The sequence below is a fragment of the Rattus norvegicus genome, chromosome 10 (genome assembly GCF_036323735.1).
Source record: "Rattus norvegicus strain BN/NHsdMcwi chromosome 10, GRCr8, whole genome shotgun sequence".
NCBI lineage: Eukaryota > Metazoa > Chordata > Mammalia > Rodentia > Muridae > Rattus > Rattus norvegicus.
The window spans coordinates 26,866,454-26,889,391 of record NC_086028.1 but is presented as its reverse complement, the minus strand read 5'-3'; the positions used below and the strand labels follow the sequence as shown (position 1 = coordinate 26,889,391).

General features: G+C 37.9%; 1 protein-coding gene and 1 long non-coding RNA gene across 6 annotated transcripts in view; one reads left to right on the top strand and one right to left on the bottom strand.

Moving 5' to 3' along the window:
- Positions 1 to 12,466, top strand: part of Gabrg2 (gamma-aminobutyric acid type A receptor subunit gamma 2) — an 88,598-nt gene extending 76,132 nt beyond the window's left edge. The window contains exons 7-10 of one of the 2 annotated variants that reach the window (NM_001393775.1): positions 2,184 to 2,336; positions 6,277 to 6,482; positions 8,645 to 8,668; positions 10,079 to 12,466. In NM_001393775.1, coding sequence (NP_001380704.1) covers positions 2,184 to 2,336; positions 6,277 to 6,482; positions 8,645 to 8,668; positions 10,079 to 10,354 — 659 coding nt within the window. In that variant the 3' untranslated portion in view covers positions 10,355 to 12,466. The remainder of the gene's footprint in view (positions 1 to 2,183; positions 2,337 to 6,276; positions 6,483 to 8,644; positions 8,669 to 10,078) is intronic. The other variant, NM_183327.2, reaches the window with a different exon arrangement.
- The window catches only part of LOC102548672 (uncharacterized), a 104,063-nt gene that overhangs the window by 40,946 nt on the left and 40,179 nt on the right, over positions 1 to 22,938 (bottom strand). The window lies entirely within an intron of this gene.

Sequence of the window (22,938 nt, the reverse complement as noted above, 5' to 3'; positions counted from 1 at the left end):
GGATTAGATTCTCTGGGCTCCTCAGCATAAGAGTTTTTAAGCATATAAAATGTGATGTGGCCTTGGCGATAAGACAGGCATCATGCTGTCTCTCTGAAGCTGATTTGCTTTTAAGTGGCTTGGTCTGGGGTTTGCATCCATAATCCACTGTGAGAAAAGGTGCAGGGTTTGCAAGCAGGGATGAAGGTGTTCAGTAGCCATCAGTTTATAATAGAGGCAGGTAGATAAGCAAACCGTGAGAGGCTAGATCCTTTAGGGAAATGGAAAATCAAACCAAGATTAGAATCTTGTTAATGGTGAACAAAATTAAAGTTCACTTTTTAAGAGTCAGACAGTTAATGTAAGAATGTAGGCTCTCACTTGCTCACATAATGCACAAAAATAGTTACTAAAATTGAAGTGGTTGAAATTCTTTATTTTGAAGGTACAAATGTAGATTGGTTGAAAGATGAGTCATGCTGTTTCTTGTAATTTTAAAAGCCACAATAGTTTGTTTTATAGGAATGGTACTACCTGGTGACAGTGGTTTCACATGAATTTATTTATGTTTTATTTCCAAAACTGTTGACTTTAGGAGTGTCTTAAGAATGTTATTTTCATGCATAGCTGTATGGCTAGCCTTTAATTTCTTAGAGATTTTATAACTACATTTCTTGAATTTTTTATATAAATTCTTAGACAGGTTTTGTTGTTTGTTTATTTGTTTTTATTGTTGTTGTTGTTTGTTTGGTTTGGTTTAGTTTTGTTTGTTTGCTTGCTTGCTTGTTTGTTGGTTGGAAATAGGGTTTTATTATATAACACAAGCTGTCTGGGGACTCACTGTGTAGCCCAGAAGGCTATAAGTACTGATAGGCTATCAACCTGCTTCATGATGGGATTATAGAAAAGTTCCATGGTAGATTCAAAATAATGAATTCTTTTAAAATTGCAAAGTCAACTTATTGCAAGGAACTCACAAATACAAATATGACACTCTGAGAGTAAAGTTGTCACTCAAACACATGCTTGCACCATCTCAGAGTCTACACGTCTCAGTGGACTTCTGTTCCATTAAAATCATAATTCAGAAGCAATGGATCTGTATTTCAGTTTTACAGTCTCATTATCAGCTACATGTATCCACTAGATTACCTCAAAAATGAAGTAAGGAAGTACTAGACTATTTGAAACTAGAAAAAACCCAACAGCTGTATATGCTCTTTCCTCTTTCATGTGACGTTTTCCTTGAATTCCATTCTTTCTCAACTCCTAAAATTACCCTTTGTCAGTCTAAATGTCGCACTGTATCCACACTCACTTTTAAAACCCCAATGTTTTCAAAATCTGCTTCTTGAACCTTAAAGTATTCATTATAATTTCATGAGTGTATCATCAAATATTAGGACTGCCCATCTTCTCTCGAGGACCATGCTAAGTACTGGCTGTGAGATCATGGAGAGAATGGGCGCCATCTGGGGATTGGTGCATGCACATAAAGTCATATGACAGCACTTACAACATCCACAGCACTCAAAGGAAGCATAGTCATGGATGAGCACAACTGCTGTGGAAATACCATATGATACAGTGAAATCATGAGGAAATAGCTCGTCATAGGAAAGGGACTGTAAATTTTAAGTAAAATATTATTTTATAAGTCTCAATCACCAAGATACTCTCCAGTGGTTTGTATATGTATGAGTAAAGTGGAGAAATTGTTACTGAATGTGCATTACATGACCCATAAGCAAGGCTTAGTCTATAGAGGGTACCCTCCCACTTACAGCAAAGAGAATCTTGTACATTGTTTCTACATATGGAAAATCAAAATCCAGAATCATCCAGAAGAAGAAATACTTTTAAGATTCACAAACACTTTCTTTCTTTTTCTTTTTCTTTTTTTTTCCTGGAGCTGGGGACCGAACCAAGAGCCGTGTGCTTGCTAGGCAAGCGCTCTACCACTGAGCTAAATCCCCAACCACTCACAAACACTTTCTTTTCTCTCTGATAGTACCATTTCTTCTAGAAGGGCTAGGTTTCATCTCAGGTTGGATTATATTTCATACTTTTGTTACTGCTCTTTTGTCCAAGTAGTTAGAAAAGAACTTTCGTGCTAGCCCTCATGTAATGTCTGAAATTAATTGTGTGTGCAAATGTTGAACGCATTCACAGTGCATTCCCATAGTTCTGCCTTTTCTTTCCAGGTGACTATGTGGTTATGTCCGTGTACTTTGATCTGAGCAGAAGAATGGGGTACTTTACCATCCAGACCTACATTCCCTGCACACTCATTGTGGTTCTGTCCTGGGTATCCTTCTGGATCAATAAGGATGCTGTCCCTGCAAGAACATCTTTAGGTGAGAGAGATTTCTAGGTGCTGTGGTCATCCAAGATAAGTACCTGAGAAAAGGGGTCTTTATTTTTCCTCCTAAATGGTTTGCTCTGAGTTGAAAGGCAAAGTGAAAATCCATGTTTTATTATTAAAGACTGTCAATATGATTATCTATCATCTATCATCAATTTACCACCTATCTATCTTTCTGTCTGTCTATCTATCTATCTATCTATCTATCTATCTATCTATCTATCTACCTGCCTATCTATCATCAATCTATTCTACTTAAAGTTTACTACTTTATAGTTCTACCTTTTTAATTAGCATAGGTTTTCTTTAGTACAATTAATAACAAATTTAAAATAAAATAAAAACCAAACAAAAACTTAATTTCAAGAGAACTTTGTGCTTTTTTTTTCCCACACTGCTGCTAGCCTCCATATCTATTCATGAGAACTTTCTCAATTATCTGCTTAGTCATGACACAAAAGAAGTTTGAGATTTGACAAGGCAGAAGTATTAGTATCTTGAGAAGAGGAGCACAGTAAATCGGGCACAGATGTTTTTTAGTGTCAACTCTTCCCCTTTTCCTACCACACCACACTTGGTTAATTCCAACACAAATAATTAGTGTGATGATATTTAGCCAAATTGACTTTTTCCAGAAGAGCCATCTAAATGTTTAATAAGGAACACTTATTGGCAAATCTAAGCAAGAGAATCATTTCCTTATTATTTGTAATTTAGTCACTATTTTAAATATGGTGATCCCTGGCTCAGATTTTCATCTCTTGCTTATTGGTGGAAGAAGACATCTACAGACCAAAGTAAAACTGACTCACATGGATATTATAACCTTCATCCACTAACTGACTATAACACAATTCTCTACATTAGCTATGTGCAATCTAGTAACACAGGCCTTGCTAACTGCCTGGGGGAGTGGAGAGTAGTACAAGAACATGAAATATAAAGTCCAGTAATTTAAGTTTCCAGCCATCTATAGAATAAGGGTGTATAATAAACTGCATTCTCTCTAATCCATGTTTTCCTTACATGTAAAACAGATATCATTCCTGATTCATAAGTTGCAGGTTTTTATTGGGCTAAAGTAACTTTTTTTTTGTAAAGCACACTGAGCAGAGAAATGCTTGAAAAATGGTAGTGACTCTTATCATTTCTGACAAAATGATCTGTACCAGGTTATTAAACTGAGGGTAGAAATGATTACCGAGAAAAAGACAACATTTGCATATCTGTCCTTTTCCAAACCCAATTTAGTTTCCCATCTGTTTCAACATGAAGTTATTTTGATTTTCTGGTATATGCAGTTCTGTGTGTTACAAATCCTGTTCAACAATTCAAATATCCTGTCTAATGCCACATACTGAAACAAACTTCGAGTATGTTAAGCAAAACACTGCAAGAGTTTTTCTTTTTAGCGTGTCGCCCTCTCAGAAGAAACAGTAGATGTGTTGCTCTTCCCCGGCATAGAGCTGCCAATGTGCTACTGAGTCAAAAATTATTCAGTGAAAATTTTATGTCTATGACTAGATATAACAAATGTACTTATACATTTCAAATAAACCATCTTCCCCAAATTATTTTCTTAAAAATTATTTCAACGTATTTCCTTCTGAAGGCCCAAATCTTTTGACCAATATGTCTTTTATGACCACGTGACCATTCATTTCAACTATTTAGAAATAAGTGTTCCCTGGCAACAAACCATTTGAAGAGAATGTTAAAGCGTGTTGATGGAAGGCCCTTGATGAGACAGGAGGCAGGTTCTCCTTTGATGGTATATTAATCAGGATGCTCAATGTTTCTAGTGCAGTTCTTTTGCAATTATCACATGCAGAAGTTGTAATAATACAACTTATCATATTTTAGACTTGATATAAATGAGCAAGCTCGGTCAATGTTAAGTAGTATCCACAAAGTCACACAATAAGTTTGTAACAGGCTTGCAACTTGGAAAGTTGGTCATAGGTTTGTTCTGGGTGTGGGGACTTGCTGAATTCTATCTGTCACCAAAGAAAAGAACCCAAGCTGAATGTTCATCTGTTTAAAATTTTTCTCAGTTCTTTAGATCAGTGTTTCTCAAATGTAGCTATACATTTCTATCACTAAGAATGTTTGGGAAGTACATGTAACTTACTCCCACCCATGAGGTATTTAATTTACCCCAAGTCTAGCTTTTGTGTTTTAAGGGCCAAATCTTCCATTACTTTTAAAAATATAACTGTGTATTTGTGAAGCTCCATGATCTTTTTAGGTGTTTGTCATCAAAATTTAAATGAGATTACCTTGAAAATCTGCAGATTTTGAACTTCTCTTCACAGAACAGATAGCAAAGGCCCTAATAACAGTGAGAGATATGGACCGATTTTTGATGACATATTTCTGCCTCTTGTAACACATGAGTGTAGTTTAGTGCATAACTGGTAGCTGGTAGAAATTAATCATAATCGTGAGAGTGGGTGCATAGCAAGATGAAAACACATGTTGGTCTTTTTCACTCAAGTATTGTAAAGTAAGACAGCATCCTTGAAAAGCTCACTTCGTGCCAAAACTAATTAGGGAAGGCTGTGCATCTCATTTCTTTTGGCAAGGTAAGATAAATTTGATTTGTACAGTCGGTAACACTCGGTTTCAAAATCACATCATTACCTTATTGGTGGTTGGTGAGTCAGGTGAAACTGTGATTTCCCTTTCTCTTAATGTCATAACTTTTCTTTTTCTGTGACCCCAAGAAGAACCTTGGGAATATGACAAAGCAATTCCTTAAGCTACACATGGCATAGCCATGATGAACTTTCTTAATTTCTTAAATAATATAGCTCTGTTTTGTGAGATCAGTACTTATGTTACCTGTCAGAATTTGTTTTTAAATAATAAGTGTCACAGACAGGGTCTTCTAAAATGAGCTCATCTTTAGCTTCCTCCAAAAATAGTTACATTTTTACATTTTCAATGCTCAAGTTAAGATTTGAGCCTGATTGTGGAAATGAAAAGCCCAGTTTCCACATCAGCTTTAAAGGTCGCTGCAAAAATAAAAGAGACAATTAGGTACAATCAAGGAGTTCAATTTGAATTAATGTGTACTCAACCTAATTAGTTTCTTTTAGCATAGGAAGTAGATCATTTCCAAAATAACAACACAAAATTTCTAACCATACTTGATACTTTACTAGATGTCAGTGCTTTGGGTAGTCAGTTTTCTATTAGAGTAATAAGCATATAAAATAAATCAATATGACTGAAAGAGAGGTTTATTTTGGTTCAAAATTTCAAAGGTTTCAGAACATGGTCATTTGGCCTTGTTGTTCTGAACCATGGGACATCATGGTTGAAGATTATGAAGGAGGAAGCCTGCTTACGTCTTGCAGATAGATGAGAGAGGGGATGGGACTGGTGTCTTTATATCTTTTCATCTGTACATCTCCAATGCCCTAACTTCTTTCCATGCCACTAAATGTTCCTTCATGTTCCCAAAGCATGAAGATGAAGACTCTTATCACATGAACCTTTTAAAGACAGTCCCCATTCTAAAAACAACCCTGCACAGATACATTAGTACATTGTCTATTTACCACGATACTTTGTAAAAGTAGACACTATTTCCCCATCCTCCACCCTAAACCTAACCCAGTAAAAGCCAAAAAGAATCCTAGGGAAACTCCCCTACTAATAGCTGATGGAGAAGTCTTCCAGAACCACTTTCCAAATCCAGATGATTCAATAACTTCCAACTTCCTGGGATTTCATTATACATATTTTCCTGTATTTACAAAGTACATATGAAAATTAAAAATGTGGTCTTGTACAAAGCAATCGATGTGAAGACGCTCATGTTTTCGGTGCATCTCTACCCTATAGGAGTGTAGCGTATCATTCCTCGTGCGGTTGGGATATCACGGGTGCCGCCATGTACTTTGTTCTTATTGTACTTTCTATAGGAATCACGACTGTCCTGACGATGACCACTCTCAGCACCATAGCCCGGAAGTCTCTGCCCAAGGTCTCCTATGTCACAGCAATGGATCTCTTCGTCTCTGTTTGCTTCATCTTTGTGTTTTCGGCTTTGGTGGAGTATGGTACCCTGCACTATTTTGTGAGCAACCGGAAACCAAGCAAGGATAAAGACAAAAAGAAGAAAAACCCTGTATGTATCATTTTCTACTGGGACAACTGAACTCCTGGTGAAGACAGGTCATTAGGTCTGATATGGTTAGCCCATCTACACACTGAGACTCAGTACTTTGAGCTCCATGGTGAAAAGGAAATAAGTTAGCTTTCAACGAGTCCATCAAGCTTTAGTTATGATCACTAGTTGGATCAGAGTTCCTAGATGCTCTAAGTCAAACTCTTTATGCAAATGTAGTTACCCATTGTCTGCAGTGTTTATGTGCGGGGTTAAAGAAGATTCAGATATGCATACGTGTTTGAGTTATTATTCTATACGTCAAGGACTTTCTGATCAATTTGTTATAATATTTTTACATAACTGTTTTTTGAATTAAAATTCACACAAAAGGCATTACAAACTCTAGGTTCTCATATTAGTTCAAGTCATACCAACTTATAAGTAACTTAATGTGTGTGCATACACATGTGTAGGGTGTGTGTGTACGTGTGTGATTTGTGTGTTCACACGTGTGTGTCTGTTTGTTTATGCAGGTATATGCATTTTACTACTAGAATACTTATACTCACTTTATCCCTACATGAATTGTTTTGTTTTCAAAACGAATGAGTTGAGATTGTATGGGCTTTCTTATTTCTGTTTTCTCATACAAAATAAGATGAATATATTAAAAAAACAAATGTCAAATGGGTTTCTATAACATTTTATGATGAAGAGCAATAAACCAATGAAATATAAAAACATTATAAAAAGTCACATGAGGGTTCTTAACTTTGATGGTTGGCAAAGGAAGTTGACAAGCTGATTTTTTTTTTTTTGGTAATTGCTTGATTTGGAGACAGGTAAGATGACTTATACCAAACCTTAAAATGAGAGGATGAAGAATATGCATAAATAAGTAGTTTACTGGGAGAGTTGAGGACAGCATGTAGATATGTACTTACCCAACTGGGCCTAATGTCTCTGTCGCAGGAGTCCCACTAACAGTACAATTGTATCTCCTTCTGAGAAGGGGACAGGGATAATGACCTTACTTTCCTGATTTACACCCTTTCCTGGTTTTCTGCTCAGAGGCATTAGCAACATCACAGTGGCTACCTATCTGACCATAAGCTATGGGATAGCTATAGAAAACTCTATTTGCATCAGACACTTATCCTGGTGTTCCTCAGAAATACTGAAGAAATTTTACAAACGACACATTCGTTTGAAAGTAAGACTTAGTGGAAGGTAAATAAACTAAAATCGTATTCATACTGGGTAATGAAAAGAAGAAATGCTTGATTTTAATGTCCCAAATAGTGATTATACTGTATGTGGTCCTTCCTTTTCCGGTATGTTCTTCGGTCTCTACCTTTTCACCTTTTCATATTCCTGTTTGATTTTTCTTGCTTTAAATTTTGTTTCTTAACCTCGTCTTTCTCCTTCATTTCCTAAGTCATTCTCCCTCAAATAAAATGGCTGTGCTGGTATTCATTTGTGAGGAGGATGGGGAGACAGGCTTTTAGGGCCTTTAGCAAAAGCCTCCTGGCCTTTGGAATCAGCAGTGTCTCCTCAGTGTGGAAATTGATACATAGAAATAGTTGGATTCTTTAACCTAGGTGCATAGCAATAGCAGAAGAAAAAAATGAAAGCAGACAGGAAAAGAGATCAGAGAAAACAAGAATATGTAGTTCCTGGGGAATCTGATGCACTTTCTCTTTTCAAGCCACCTCATTTATTTCCCAGAACTAGTCTAGATAGTGAAGGTCTAAGAAGCTGAAAACTTACTTTCCTGTTTGGTTTTTCCCTGCACTCCTCATGGTCAGGACTCACATATGGGGTCCTCCTTAAGGATAATTACACAATTCATACTATTTTCTTAAACGGCAAGTATTCACTAGGAAGCATCCTCGCAACTGACCTTAGCTTTCGGAGTCCTGTGCTTGTGGGGTCCTTTGTAAAAGATTGGATTACCAGTCACACCTTTTCACTTTCCAACTTTAGATTACCAAATTACAAATTACCACAGAGTCAGAGCACACCTTCTGTGTTTATGCTTTCAGTTCACTTTACTTACTGCGTTTTCAAAATGTATTTTTAATTTGTCTTATTTTGTTTCTCTTTCTCTCCTTTCCTTTTCCTTCTTCTTATTAAAAAAAAAAACTACGCAATTCTCTTTTCTGTCTACAAATCCAAAGCTTCTTCGGATGTTTTCCTTCAAGGTATACTGTTTTTGGAATGGGCATTTCACTGCATGCGACTGCTGAATTAACTATTAATGCTTCCCATGGTGCTTTATTGTTTTTAATGAGTAAGCATTTAACTTATGGACTAGATGACAGGACACTGAAGGTGGAGACCTCTAGAGTTGATTCAGCAATGAGACATACATTGCACAGGCTTTTTCTACGTTCAGCTCAAAACCACACAGCCAATAGTTATCATAGGTAACAAGGCTTCTGTACATCTGAAGTTCATGCTTCATCATGTGTAAATGGAATCCATCTCACCTGTTACGATTTACATATACTTCATACATATACATGCACACACACAAATACACATACACAGGCACGCACATGCATGCATGCATGCACGCACACACGCACAAACCGATAAAGCTAAAATTTAACTCCGTAAAGGCTAATTAAAATGAGATTTACAACTTAATCTCTACATATATTACAGCTTTATAATAATAAAACGGTCTTCAGCAGACTGTAGGTTAAACTCTCTTTCTTTTCCTGCCCGGGTGATTGCTGGACCTGTTGGCTCTGTAAAATATTGAAATGAGATTTTTGTTCTCTCTAATAATTGATTTAGAAACTGCAGTTTATATCCATACACTTTAAAGGTTATAAAGGAGCTGTGAGTTTTGCTTTAATTTTACTGTTAGTCATGCATTGAATCTTAGATTACCTTGTCGTTAACTGTAGCTCATTTTGCTAAATAAATAAATAAATAAATAATAAAAAGAAAGAAAGAAAAAAAGATAAAAATAATGATCTGTTTTGAATTTTAAATCTCATTCAATGTATATAACCAATGACAGTTTTAAGTTTCAAGTTCAAACTACATATTTCTAATAAATTAAACCTTTGCTGCATTATATCAATGAACTTCTTTATTTCTTCATGCATATTGGCATTTGCTACTAAAATTGTTCGATATAGTTGTTCAGTACAATGGGTTCTCTTTGCCTCTAAGGTAGCATGACATTGCAATTTGATTTGAAAAATCAATGCATTTTTATTTCTCGATTTTACTCACTTGCGTTACCATTAACTAGCTTCATGTAACCGGCTTCACATCTAATAATTAATAGAATAAGATTCCATGTGGTTTGATTTAAATACTTATCCTTTGGTTTCTTTTGGTGTTCAATAGTCTTGCTGTAGCTATAAGCTTGGTGACATTATTTCCAGCTGCACTGCTTAAGCTCAAAATCTGAAATCTGCAACCTTGCTCTCTTTCTGAGTTCAATTTCACCATCGTAGATCACGATGTCATAAGCAGTTTTCTGAATCCTCATTTTCAGATTCATCATCTCATTGATGACATTGTGGAGAAACGGTGTTACATAGCTCCAGCGTGACTAACTGTGCCCTCTCTCCTTACCCACCCTGTCTCAGGCCCCTACCATTGATATCCGTCCCAGATCAGCAACGATCCAAATGAACAATGCCACCCACCTTCAAGAGAGGGATGAAGAATATGGCTATGAGTGTTTGGATGGCAAGGACTGTGCCAGTTTCTTTTGCTGTTTTGAAGACTGCCGAACAGGAGCCTGGAGACACGGGAGGATACACATTCGCATTGCCAAAATGGACTCCTATGCTCGGATCTTCTTCCCTACCGCCTTCTGCTTGTTCAATCTTGTTTACTGGGTCTCCTATCTTTATCTGTGAGGAGGTTTGGGTTTTATCGATAGGGGTCTTATTCGCTGAATCTCACGAAGAGAAAATGTCCTTTCTAAGTCCAACGATCTAATACCCTATGTGGTCACTGAATGTGTTTCTCCGTCTCAACCTAGTAATACATAGAATGTCCTACGATCCGTGCCCAACTCTCCTTTGGTTATTGTAATTTGAATTTTAGCGTGCACTGTCTTTCAAACCTGCAAGGCAAAGTTAAGTTAGAACAAGAGCTGTTAGACTGAGCAAGATACCTTTGAGCAAAAGCACTGCAAACTGAAATCTGTGAGTGTTTAAAGGGGCATCATTAGCCTTTGATTCACGTATAACTTAGTACAAAAGGTATACAGCTGTGTGCTACGTTCGCTTGGGGTCACGTTGTGGTAAATTGGAACAAATTAGAATATCTCCCGTATCTGTGAAGAATCACAATAGAAGAGCCTAGATTAGAACTCTATTATACCTTTATCTCAAGGTAGGAAGCAAATCCCCTTCATATAGTTATGTACAGTGATGTAAATAGTTCAGCGATGTAGAATGCTTCAGGTTTAATGCATGCATCTCTTTAGAGCCAAAAAATAAATGAACTCATGTTATCATCATATAGCATTGTCTTTTATTTTCTTTTCCTTTGGGCTATAAAATAATATATTAATATAATTACAAGGATTTGGGTTTGAAATTTTGGAGGGGGGTTCACTTCCTTCTCCCTCGTGCATGAAAATTCAGGTTTGGAAAATTATGTTTGTCTTGTATAACATCAAAACACCTTAAGGACAATTTAGGCTGATTGACATTTGACAGCTCTAAATAGGCCCGACTTCATCACTAGCATATAAAGCAAATGTACGTGCTTGCCGATGTTTTACTTTACTTTGAAGATGTGCATTCTTACCAGAACTTGCTCTCTATCTCGATACCTGCTTCTAGTGATTGCGAATGCCTTGTGGGCAGAGTCCTTGTCCTTTCTTCTTTTAGTTCTCAACATCTTGCACTGTGCCTGGCATATAGTCAGTGCTCAATAAACCTGGCTGGGAGCAACACGTCCTCTTGTAGTCTGGTGAATACCTTTTTCTGACCCGGAACAAGCGATTCATCTTTTCCCATTACTGTTGACATGTGAAGCTTCTTTATCTGTAGAAGTAACCAGAGAATCTAAAGAACGGTAGCTTGTATGTTCATCTTCAAAAATTTGTTTTGGGCAAAGTGTATTTATTTTAAAATAATATCTATTTCCTATACCGATGTATGCAATTGATGAAATAAGCATAGAGTTCTTGATTATCCCGTTTTTTTTTAAAGAATTAATTATGTCTGCTAAACATTCTGCTTGTGAACCTATGAAAGTATGAGCAATATTCATACCTGACTGGTGTACAGTATGCTTGGAAACAATGTACTGAAGGTTAAATTAAAAACGGAAACAACGTTGAGTAACTTGCATGGAGGTCATAGAGCCTCTGACTGTGGGCTCCTTTTGCTACATAGTAATTAAACGGAGTTTTTGGCTGACATCAGACATGATGAGTTGGACCTTATAGGATTATTCTGAATCCTTATTTTTCTAAAATATGACTCTTTTGGAGTCAAGGAAAATATTGATTCAAATCAAAGTTAAATCATAGTGTAACTTTATAGATAATGAGAAGACAATAAAAGAAAGTGTCTCTGCTAAGAGAAAACCACATGAAGTCATTAAAATTCATCTGGATGAATCTTGAAAATATTCAGCTGCTGGTTTTACAAACCTTGAATATACCAGTGCTTTAGTATTTAACCTTACACGGATGTAAATAAATGATTATTTTCTCATTTTAAAATGTCAAAATAGTCAATGTTGACTCTTTGGGAGAGTTGCTGGCAAATTTAATTTGTGAGAAACAAGGTATTATTGTCAACTTGAAATGTGTTTTTGCAGTCAGGACACGGAAATAAAAATTAAAGCTAGCTTTCCAACATGTGTAGAACACTGGCAATATGGATATATATTATACATTTCCAATCCTTAATCATCAGCTGCTCTCTGTCTGTGCATTTGCAAACCTTTTCACAAGAGAATTGCCTAATATATGGACTTTTACAATAAAAATGCTGCATTCTAATCCATGGTCGCCCCTCAGTTGTCTGGTTGGAATGTTTTCTGTTTCTCTCTCAAGAGTTATTCTTTCTTTTCAATTTCCTTTACATAAATACCCTGAGCTTTCCTGGTGATCTCTGTTTCCAGCATTCAGCAAGTGATTCTCCTTGCTAGAGTCAAGTGAATGAACGAGACAAGCATTTGTGAATAGAGTGGAGGGAGACACAAGAGTTAATGACATTAAGGAGGCCCCAGACTTATCCACTACAGGACCTTCAAGGCAAATGTCTATTGTCTCTGTTTTCAAAGTTGGAATTAAAGTATCACTGGAATGCTGCTTGACAAAGCAAGATTTAGAAGCCTCTGTTTTATAATATAAAAATTAGATATTATAATGTCATCCAGGCAGTAATACCTAACAGGTGGTCAAACATTTTCTCTCATTTCCAATGTATCCATGTAATTCAGTTTCCTCCACTCCAACCAAATTAGACCCTTGTAGGAGAGAAATCTATCATATCTATCTTAAGATGATGCTATATAATGTTGTCCTCTTTAAAGAGGACCTGTTATGCAATACTTTTATTAACGACAGGTTAAGGGCCAGGAAGATGACTGAGTGAAGAAAATAGCTACTATGAGCACCTGAATTCAGAACCCTAGAATCCATGCCAAGCTGGCTGAAGTAGCTTGAACATTTCTTATCTCAGTACTGTGACTGGAAAGTTAAGGGCCAGTTAGTTTGGAGCATAGAGTGATGGTGATAGAGATTCTGTCTCAAACAAGGTGAAAAGTGAGGACTGACATGAAAAAGTACCCCTACCCCTTACACACATACACACACACACACACACACACACACACACATGAACACACAGATGCATGCACAAACATATATATATATATGTATATATATGTGATGGATAGATAGATAGATAGATAGATAGATAGATGATAGAGACAAAGAGAAAGGCAGACAGAGACACGTGTAGAGAGAGAGAGACAGAGAACAGAGGGATGTTAGGAGCAAGAGAGAGATAGAGATGAAATATAGGTTGAAAATTGAGGTCTGTTAAAAAAACTTATAAACCAGAATAGTTACCTTTAAGGCCCAGATAACCCCCAATGAATCACAGTTCCAAACTTTGAAAAGAGAGACCCAATGATCCCCAATTCAATGTCACTGTCCTATTTTCTCAGAGGTCTTTGAAATTCTCCTGAGAAGAAAATAATGAAACCAGATACTGACAATCTGTTCTAACTTGCCCTGCATGTCATAGTCTTGCCCTGCTGTGTTTTCCTGCATCTGATTTAAACATCTGTTTCTCACCTTCTGGTCAGGCCAGGAGCATTCCCACAGAGGTCTCCTTTGCTGTTTACCCAGTGCCTTATCTTCAGCTAAGGGCATATTCTTGTGCAAAGCCTGCATTTCTCTTTCATCTCAACGTTATCCTGACGAGTAGCATTAAACTTTATGATGAAGGTCAAATTAAATTAACCAAATGGTGTTGTCTGTGGGGATTATGTAGGGGAAAAAGTGCTGCTTCTATGCTCTGTCACTACGGATTTCTGTCAAACGTGTAGAAGGTAGGGGAATGACCTCCACCACAGGAACTGCAGTATTTTCAGTGAACTGCAGAAGGTCACATGGCTTGCTCTTTCCACCTTGTCTCATAGTTTTTCTGAATTTGGAAGTAAAATTCTGGTGTATATCTTTCTGTAAATCCATTAGGATGCTTCGTACTTAAAGACTCCTTTTCTAAAACTTTCCTTGACTTTTTTTAATTACAAGAATATTACATTTTTATACTTACTAATATTTTAAATTTCCTTTATTCTCCATCATATGTGAAAACTACTTACCATTCAATATTTCCTCTACTTCATTCAGAATTCTCTTTTACAGATGAAAGGATCTGAAGTTGTCTACAAAAAAAAATTCCAGACCTCGAGCAGGCTTTGTCTCTAAGGCATGGGACAAGAGATATGTGCCTGAGAGTTCCCATAGCTATTTTCTGCAGAATATTTCTTTCTACTATTTCTGCACTGCAATGGTGCTGTGTATTGTAGTCAGCAGTGGCTGGCCTTTATGATTTTTTTCTATGACTTCAGAGAATAGGACAACTGCATAATCAATTTTAAGTTTCTTCTGAAATCCTTTGGGTTGTAAATTGGAGAATCAGGCTCATATTTCATGTGTACAAAGCCTGGCTCTGGTATAACATGTTTCATCAGTTTCTTTATTTGTAATATGATCTCCCTGTATAGTCCAGGATGACCTTGAACTCTTGGTCCTCCAGTTTCGGTTTGAGTGTTAGAATTACACCTGTTTCAGAGTTGTACAATCCTTCTGTGCTTCGGCTCTCTCATTTCCAAAAACAATTAGAGACCGTATTGGCACAGATTATATACTTTCCTTTAACAGAATAGTTGAGACAATGCTATGAAATGACTCAATGTTAATTATTTTCCTCAGCATAAAAATGAAATTATAAAACAAAACAAAACAAACAAACAAACAAACAACAACAACCACAACAACTGAGTGTTAGAGCCATGCTTATGTTGTTCAGGGGCTATCATCTACAAGAATACTGTTTTATCGTTAAACTGAGAAAGAAAACAATCCTTAGCCCATCAGTAGCATAGGGATTTGTCTAAATACTCCTTTCACTGTGATATTAGTTTCTCATAGTTGAATGAGGTGATCAGACCCCTTTTCTTTCCAGTGGTCTTTTGTCTCCCCTGTCATTTACTAAGATCTTGAATTATTGAACCTCTTAGTATATTCAACTATATTATCTCCATGTAACCACACTGGGCCATTTATTACTTTGCATTGCAATTCTTCCCAAAATACTTCTCAAGAGACTTTCCCCTCTCTGAATATTCTGTTAGATTTAGGATATTTTATGGCTTTACTAGCAAACATTAAGCTATCTCCTTTTATTTTGACCACTCTTTGGTATGATTTACAATGACCTAATCCTAATGTTTACTTCAGCAAAGTAATGAACATTCACCCAGTCTTCCTAGTAAACAAAATTTAAATGAACAATTCGGTAACAAGAATATGGCATACATAATTCAGCCTTCATTTGCATCCTAAATCAGGGTGTTTATCTCTGTCTATCTTACTGCTTTATAAATTTTCCTCATATTTTCTCTGAACCTTGTGCGTATTATTGCTCTGAGATGAAGTCTTTTATCAAAGTAATTTTGATTAAGTACCTATAGAGTGAATTCAGCAGGAAGCTTTCAGTAAATACAGAAGCACAAGTTTCATGCTTGGCACTGTGAGGTCAGAAAGAGAACAATTATAGACATGCCTTGCCTTGAACCATCAAGAATACATCAGAAGAAATAAATCAAAACACAAATAACTCTAACAGTGCTACACACAACAGTCCTTATAGAAGAAGACATTATTCTCCCTGTGAGTAAATCCAGGAAACATTTTTTTTGCACAAACCTCTGCCAAATGTAAGACGTTATCATTGGTTTAGGGAACTTCTCTCTGATTACTAATAAGGAGAATAGAAATTTTCAAAATTTGAAGATGTATCACGAATTCACTAACTATAGGTATCAACCCCTAAGAAGAACATACCTTTTCTCCTGTCCAAAAGTGTTTAAGCAAATAGATGAAGTAAATTTATTTGATAAAATCACAAATATAGCTCTGGTTGTTTATAAGAATAGGGGTAGATATCAATGGAAGGGGAAACCCTTGGTCCTGCCAAAACTGAACCCCCAGTGACCGTGATTGTTGGGGGGAGTGTGGTAATGGGGAGAGGATGGGGAGGGGAAGTCCATATAGAAGGGAAGGGGGAGGGGTTAGGGGGATGTTGGCCCGGAAACCGGGAAAGGGAATAACAATCGAAATGTAAATAAGAAATACTCAAGTTAATAAAGATTAAAAAAAAGAATAGGGGTGGATATTGTGCATATTTATATTTTAGCGCAATTTTTAATGCATGTATTACTTCATATAATAAACATTTTTGTCTTTCTGCTGTTACTATTCAGTTATATCATGGGAAATTTGGCATATATATTTGTTGTTGTTATAATTAAATAAAGCTACAAGGAACATTTGTTAGGTACTATGTGTGCCTCCCATAGATATTTATTTCATAAAATGCACCTATATACATGAATTTTGTTCAACAAAAGTTTAATTACCAAACTGACAGAAAATAAACATGTTTCAATGGAAAATAAGAAAATTAATAAAGGGATTACTTACCAATCTAAAGTCCATCAATAAAGGGAAAGTATACAATTGTGGGTTCACTTGTGGAAAGTCATATTACCTACATTGACTTTCTAATATTACTGTTTCAAATTACCTAAACTTAATGACTTAGCCAAATTCAAGCAGTCATTTCTGAAAGTTGGCAGTCTCATTGGCTAATGAGGAGGTGAGTACACAGGGATGCATTTGTTCTGGAAGGTTCCCTGGTTTTTTTCTAGAATCTAGAGTCCTTTGATATTCACTCCCTAGAGTTTCTCTTTTGAATCAGGGAAAATCACACAAATGTTGCATTTCTTTTATCCCTAAGTCTGACATCATGATTCCCACTTCTAAGAATCCTGGGTGTATTGGCAATCCAGAATAACCTCCTCTTCCCCAAATTCTTACTGGTGCTTAAAAACTGGATTTTTCAGAACAGATAGTATAATGTTTACCATTTTTTAGAGATTAAAATGTGGATGTTTCTTAGGGTCCACTCTCCTCCCTACCATAATATCTTAGTGGGACATGTTCACTGGTCAGTGAGATGGGTCAGAGAATAAAGTCTCTTGTAAAACTTCACACCCTGAGTTCAAAGCCCAGGACCCACTTGATGGAAGGATAAAACTAAATTACATAAGTTGTCCTATCACATCATGTTTTGTTCTGGTATGCACACACACATACATGTGTGTGTACACAGGCACATGTGTACAAACAAATTGTTAAAGATGAGTAAGTGTTAAAACTTAAATAAAAGAGAAACGAGTTCTAAATGGGATTTAAGAAGAGCAGAAGAAGCTGCACACCAGAATCATTAGCTCTAATAAAGGCAGCCATTTCTAATTAGTGCTCAGTCAGGAGCGGTCAAGGGTTCAATTCCCAGAGGGGCCAGTCTCAGCCTCCTCACTGACTCATGGTGAGAACTGATTGACAGTGGATCAAGAGAAGTAAAATGGACATCACCCTGAAAACCTCTCCAAAGCTTACCATCTGTGATATAAAATGCTAGAATTTTCATTTGTGGTCTCCAGTTATTATACAGGTTTAAAGAAAATGATATATTTGGACTTTTTTCTTTTTCTTTTTCTTTTTTTTCCCCCCCAGAGCTGGGGACCGAACCCAGGGCCTTGTGCTTCCTAGGCAAGCGCTCTACCAGTGAGCTAAATCCCCAACCCCTTTCTTTTTCTTTTATTGGATATTTTCTTTATGTACTTTTCAAATGTTACCCCCCTTTTCTGGTTTCCCCTCCAGAAACCCCAGCCCCATCTCCCCACCTCACTGCCTCCCCACCCTGGCACTTCCCTACACTGGGTTATTGAGCCTTCATAGTACCAAGGGCCTCTCCTCCCATTGATGCCTGACAAGGCCCATACTCTCCTCCATATGCAGCTAGAGCCATGGTCATTCCATATGTACTCTCTGGTTGGTGGTTTAGTCCCTGTGAGCTCTGGTGGGGTCTGGTTGGTTGATATTGTTGTTCTTCCTAAGGAGTTGCAAACCCTCTCAGCTACCTCAGTCCTTTCTCGAATTTCTCCACTGGGGACCCAATTGCACTGTTACTGTGTCCAAAAAAATGTTCTTTTAAAAGGATTGTATGGCTATACTGTCCTCACAATTCTAGAAGGAAATAAGTAAAGGAATTGTCAAAAATCTCAGAGTAATACCAACTTAAAGTTTGGAACAGAAAGGTAGGCAACGGGAGGCCCTACATCCAGTATAATCCATCTCTTAAAAAATGCTGATGCTCTTTATTGAAGAGTACTGGATGCAAAACAGAGTATCATAAATAGTGTTAGGGTTGGTGTGTGGCCATGGGATGCGTCTCAGATTGGGTCAATTCTTGGTTGGCCATTCCCTCAGTCTCTGATCTCTCCCCCATGCCTACATTACTTGCAGACAGGGTAAATCTAGGATTGAAAGTTTTTGTGAGTATGTTGGTATCTCTAGGACACCAGTGGTGTTCTTGTTTGTTTCCAGGTTCCATATCTCCAGAGTAGTGAGTCACAGCTAAGGTCAGACCCATCGATTCTTATTCCAGGCCATGCCCCACTCCTCCTCATACCAGTCAGTTGCAGATTTCCACCTAGCCATCTTTCCTGTCCTCCTCCACACCTGATCCTAAATCTTTCATTCCCCTCCTCATACACCCTCCCTTCCAGTTCCCTTCCTCTATCTGCCTCTTATGCTTGCAGACAGGAGCATGTTGTCCTCTGAGAAGCTCCACTCAGCAGATTCAGAGAGAAACAGACACCCACAGCCAAACAGTGGATGGAACTCAGGATTCTTACAGAATTGAATAGGGTGAAGGATTGTAGGTCCCAAAAGGGATAGGAACTCCATAAGAAGATCAACTAACCTGGACTCTTGGGGCTCTCAGTGTCTGAACCACCAACCAAAGAATATATTCAACTGGACTGAGGCTTCCCCCATTATATGTAGCAGACGTGCAGCTTGACCTTCATGTGGGTCCTGAACAACCAGAATTGGAGTTAGGGGGAATCACAAAAGCTGTTGGCTATATGGTAAGATATCTTCTACTAGCTGGGCTGCCTTGTCTGGCCTCAGTGGGAGAGGAACTGTCTAGTCTCACAGAGGGGAAGGAATGTGAAAGGGGTGAACTAGAGTGGAATGTAAAGTGAATAAGTAATATGTATTAAATTTAAAAAAAGAGTACTAGATGCTTTTCCAGAACCTCCCTGGTTTGGATTCCAAGCACCCTAATAGCAGCTCAAAACTATCTGTAACTCCATTTCCAGAGTATGTGACACCCTCTTCTGGCCTCACTGGGCACAAAGTACATAATGCACAGACACACATTCAGGCATAACGCCACATATACATATGTATGTATCATATTTATGTATCTTCTATATATCTTTATATCTATATATGACAAAAATAAAGACTTCTTTAAAAAAAACATTGTGTTAGAGTATTAGAGGCCCACATGATTTATTTTTGAAAAAGTTTCCAAATGGTTTTATTAAGGTCAAGTAAATGTCTTTATACAACTGTTTTCCACTAGTTAATGTAGGTTAATAGCAGCAGCACTCTGCCTAGTCCCCACAGCAAGGCTGCCAAGTCAGTCAGACATTTGCAGGCCAAGACAGCCCTGAGCTGTTTAAGCCAAGAGTGGACCTTTTGAGCCAACACTTCTCCTCTGTTATCACAAGGCTTAAAAAAGACAGAGCTCTGAGTCATTGGAGGCCCAAGAGCACAATTCTATATGGGTTCAAAGCTAAAAATAACAAAAGCAGAGTCCTATTTTTACAAATGCAATGACTACAAAGACAATTACATTTTAATTGGCACAAGTTAAGCCAAAGTGACACCAGCTGAACCATTTGAAGTGAACAGTTTGTTCTGTGTCTTTCCTTGATATTTCCAGAGTGAGGCTGGCTGAATAAATGTAACCATGTAGAATGGGTACAGAATGTATAAGGAATGAATCTTTCTTACGGAGCTACAAGTGTCTTACAGGTAAGGATACAGAGTGTACGAGTCAATCGTTATTCCCTACAACCAGTACTTAATATCACATATATATGATATATATAATTAATATCATATATATGTATATATGTGTATATATATGTATATGTATATATATGTAATTAAAATCTCCTAAGGCTAATGCTCACAAAACTTCCTGAAAAGAATGTATCGGTAAATAATTGTAAAAACATGGCAGGAAACCATGCCATGCTAGCTCCAGCACTGGCAGGCCCCATGGTACTAGTGAGGTGTTTCCATCTCGGCAGAATCTCTGGCCCAGAGTTCTCAAAACGTCTTCACCCAACTGCCTAAGTTCTCAATTTCTGTCCCTTGCTACCGCTGGCTACTCTCTGGGCCCTGCGGCAGTCTCTCTGCCTCCAAGACTAGCTCCATCAGCAGCCACTTTCTTGGGGCTCTCCGCTGCAAACTCTGCTCACATTCCCAGCATCCACCCATGTGGTTAGTGTCACAGTTCCCAGTATCCTGGTAAAATCAAAACTCTAGACCTTGTAATTTATCAATCATATTTATATCGGTAAATTCTCACTCCTCAAAACGTCCACACAATAAACACAGAGACAGTTGATATTGATATAAACTGAACACCTAGACAAGACAAATTGTCTTACAATAATCCATCCCTTATATGGATTAAAGCCACACTGGGGTGGGTCATCCTTCTCCTCTTTCTTCTCTCCTTTTTCTCTCCCAAAACCTCTGTCCCTGCCTTTCTTTTTCACTGCCCAATCACAGACCTTGCCTTCTCTGGTGCCTACCTTCACCTACATATAGACATCAATCCACAAAAGAATGCAAAAATAATATTTTTTTAAAGAATCAAAACCAAGAAGAAAAACATTTAAGGATCTGTCCCAACCTTGTCTGCTAGGATGGCCCAAAGAAAGACACCCAAGCACAGGCAGCAGGCACCACTCAGATGAATGAATGTATGAATCTTTGTTGCCTCTTTGTTAGTGAAAACCTTGTCACAAGGATATTACACGTGAAGACACTCTCGGCAGCTATATTTGCCACTGCTGACTCAAATACACAGGTGCCTTGGTGTGAGACAGACATAATTGAATGCAGTAACAACCCCTGCCATTTTGGTGGGGGGTTGTGGGAGTGCAGAGCTCTCCTCAGAATATCTAAACTTACACTTTGCTTGCCTGCCTGCAGTACTCCTTCAAATACCTTGGAGTCTCAAGCTATGTTTGTATATGTCAGCCTGGATCCATAGACAGCAGCCTAGCATAACTCACCTCTTAGAGACTACATCCAACAGATTACCAAACAGATGAAGAGATCCACAGGCAGAAAAAAAAAACAGACTGAATTCGAGGGTTTGTGAAAGAGTTGGGGGAAGGATTGAGACCCTGGATGGGATAGGGACTCCATGAGAAGACCAAGAGACCCAACTAACCTAGCATTTGGGGTTCCCAGAGATTGAACCACCAATCGAATAGCATACAAGGGTCATACTTAGGAACCCCACACATATTTAGCAGATGTCCAACGTGGACTTCATGCGGGTCCCCAAACAATCATAAGCTGGTATTACCATGACTCATTTCTGCCTGTGGTTCCCACTCCCCAAACTGGGCTGTCTTGTCTGGCCTCAGTGGGAGAAGATTCCTGAGGTGATATGAGGTTCCAGGGTGGTTTGGTCCCCTGGGAGGGAACTCTGCCTTCTCAGAAGTGAAGGGGAGGGGAGTAGGGACCCATGGGCATACTGGGAGGAGTAGGTGCTATAATCTGGATATAAAGTGAATCGATTAATTAATTAATGGAAAACAACAACTAAACCAAAAGAACAAAAAAGAATAACAAATTTTCAGAAAACACCTTAAATTTTTATTCATCTATTATCTATCTGAGGGGATCAACAGATTCAATTCGTTTTATGGATAAAGACACAGACAAGACCCATTTTCTTTTTTAATTGAACTTTTTAAATTAACATTTGAAATGTTATCCCCTTTCCAGTTTCCCGTCTGTAAACCCCCATCATACCCCCTTTTTCTATGAGGGTGTTCCCCCACCCATCCACCCACCATTCCTGCCTTCCTGCCCTGACATTCACTTATTCTGGTGGGGTTGAGTCTTGGCAGGAGCAAGGGCTTCTCCTCCCATTGGTGCCCAACAATGCCATCCTATGCTACATATGCAGATGGAGCCATGGGTCAGTCCACGTATACTCTTTGGATGGTGGTTTAATGCCTGGGAGCTCTGGTTGGTTGGTATTTTTCTTATAGGGTTGCAAACCCCATCAGCTTCTTCAATTCATTCTCTAACTCCTCCAATGGGAAACCCATTCTTGGTTCAATGTTTGGCTGCTAGCATCTGCCTCTGTATTTGTTATGATCTGGTAGAGGCTCACAGGAGACAGTTACATCAGACTCCTGTCAGCATTCACTTCTTGGCATAAGCAATATTGTCTGGATTTGGTGGTATGGGTTGGTTCCCCAGGTGGGGCATTCTCTGTATGGCCTTTCTTCAGTCCTTGCTCAAAACTTTGTCTCCGTATTTCCTCCTATTAATGTTTTTGTTCCCCCTTCTAAGAATGACTGAAGCATCTGTACTTTGGCTGTCCTTGAGATTCATGTGATCTATGGATTGTATCACTGAGTATTCTGAGCTTTGAGGCTAATATCTACTTATCACTGAGTGCATATTATTTGTCTTTTTGTGATTGGGTTCCTCACTCAGGATATTTGCTAGTTCCATCCATTTGTCTATGAATTTCATTAAGTCATTGTTTTTAAT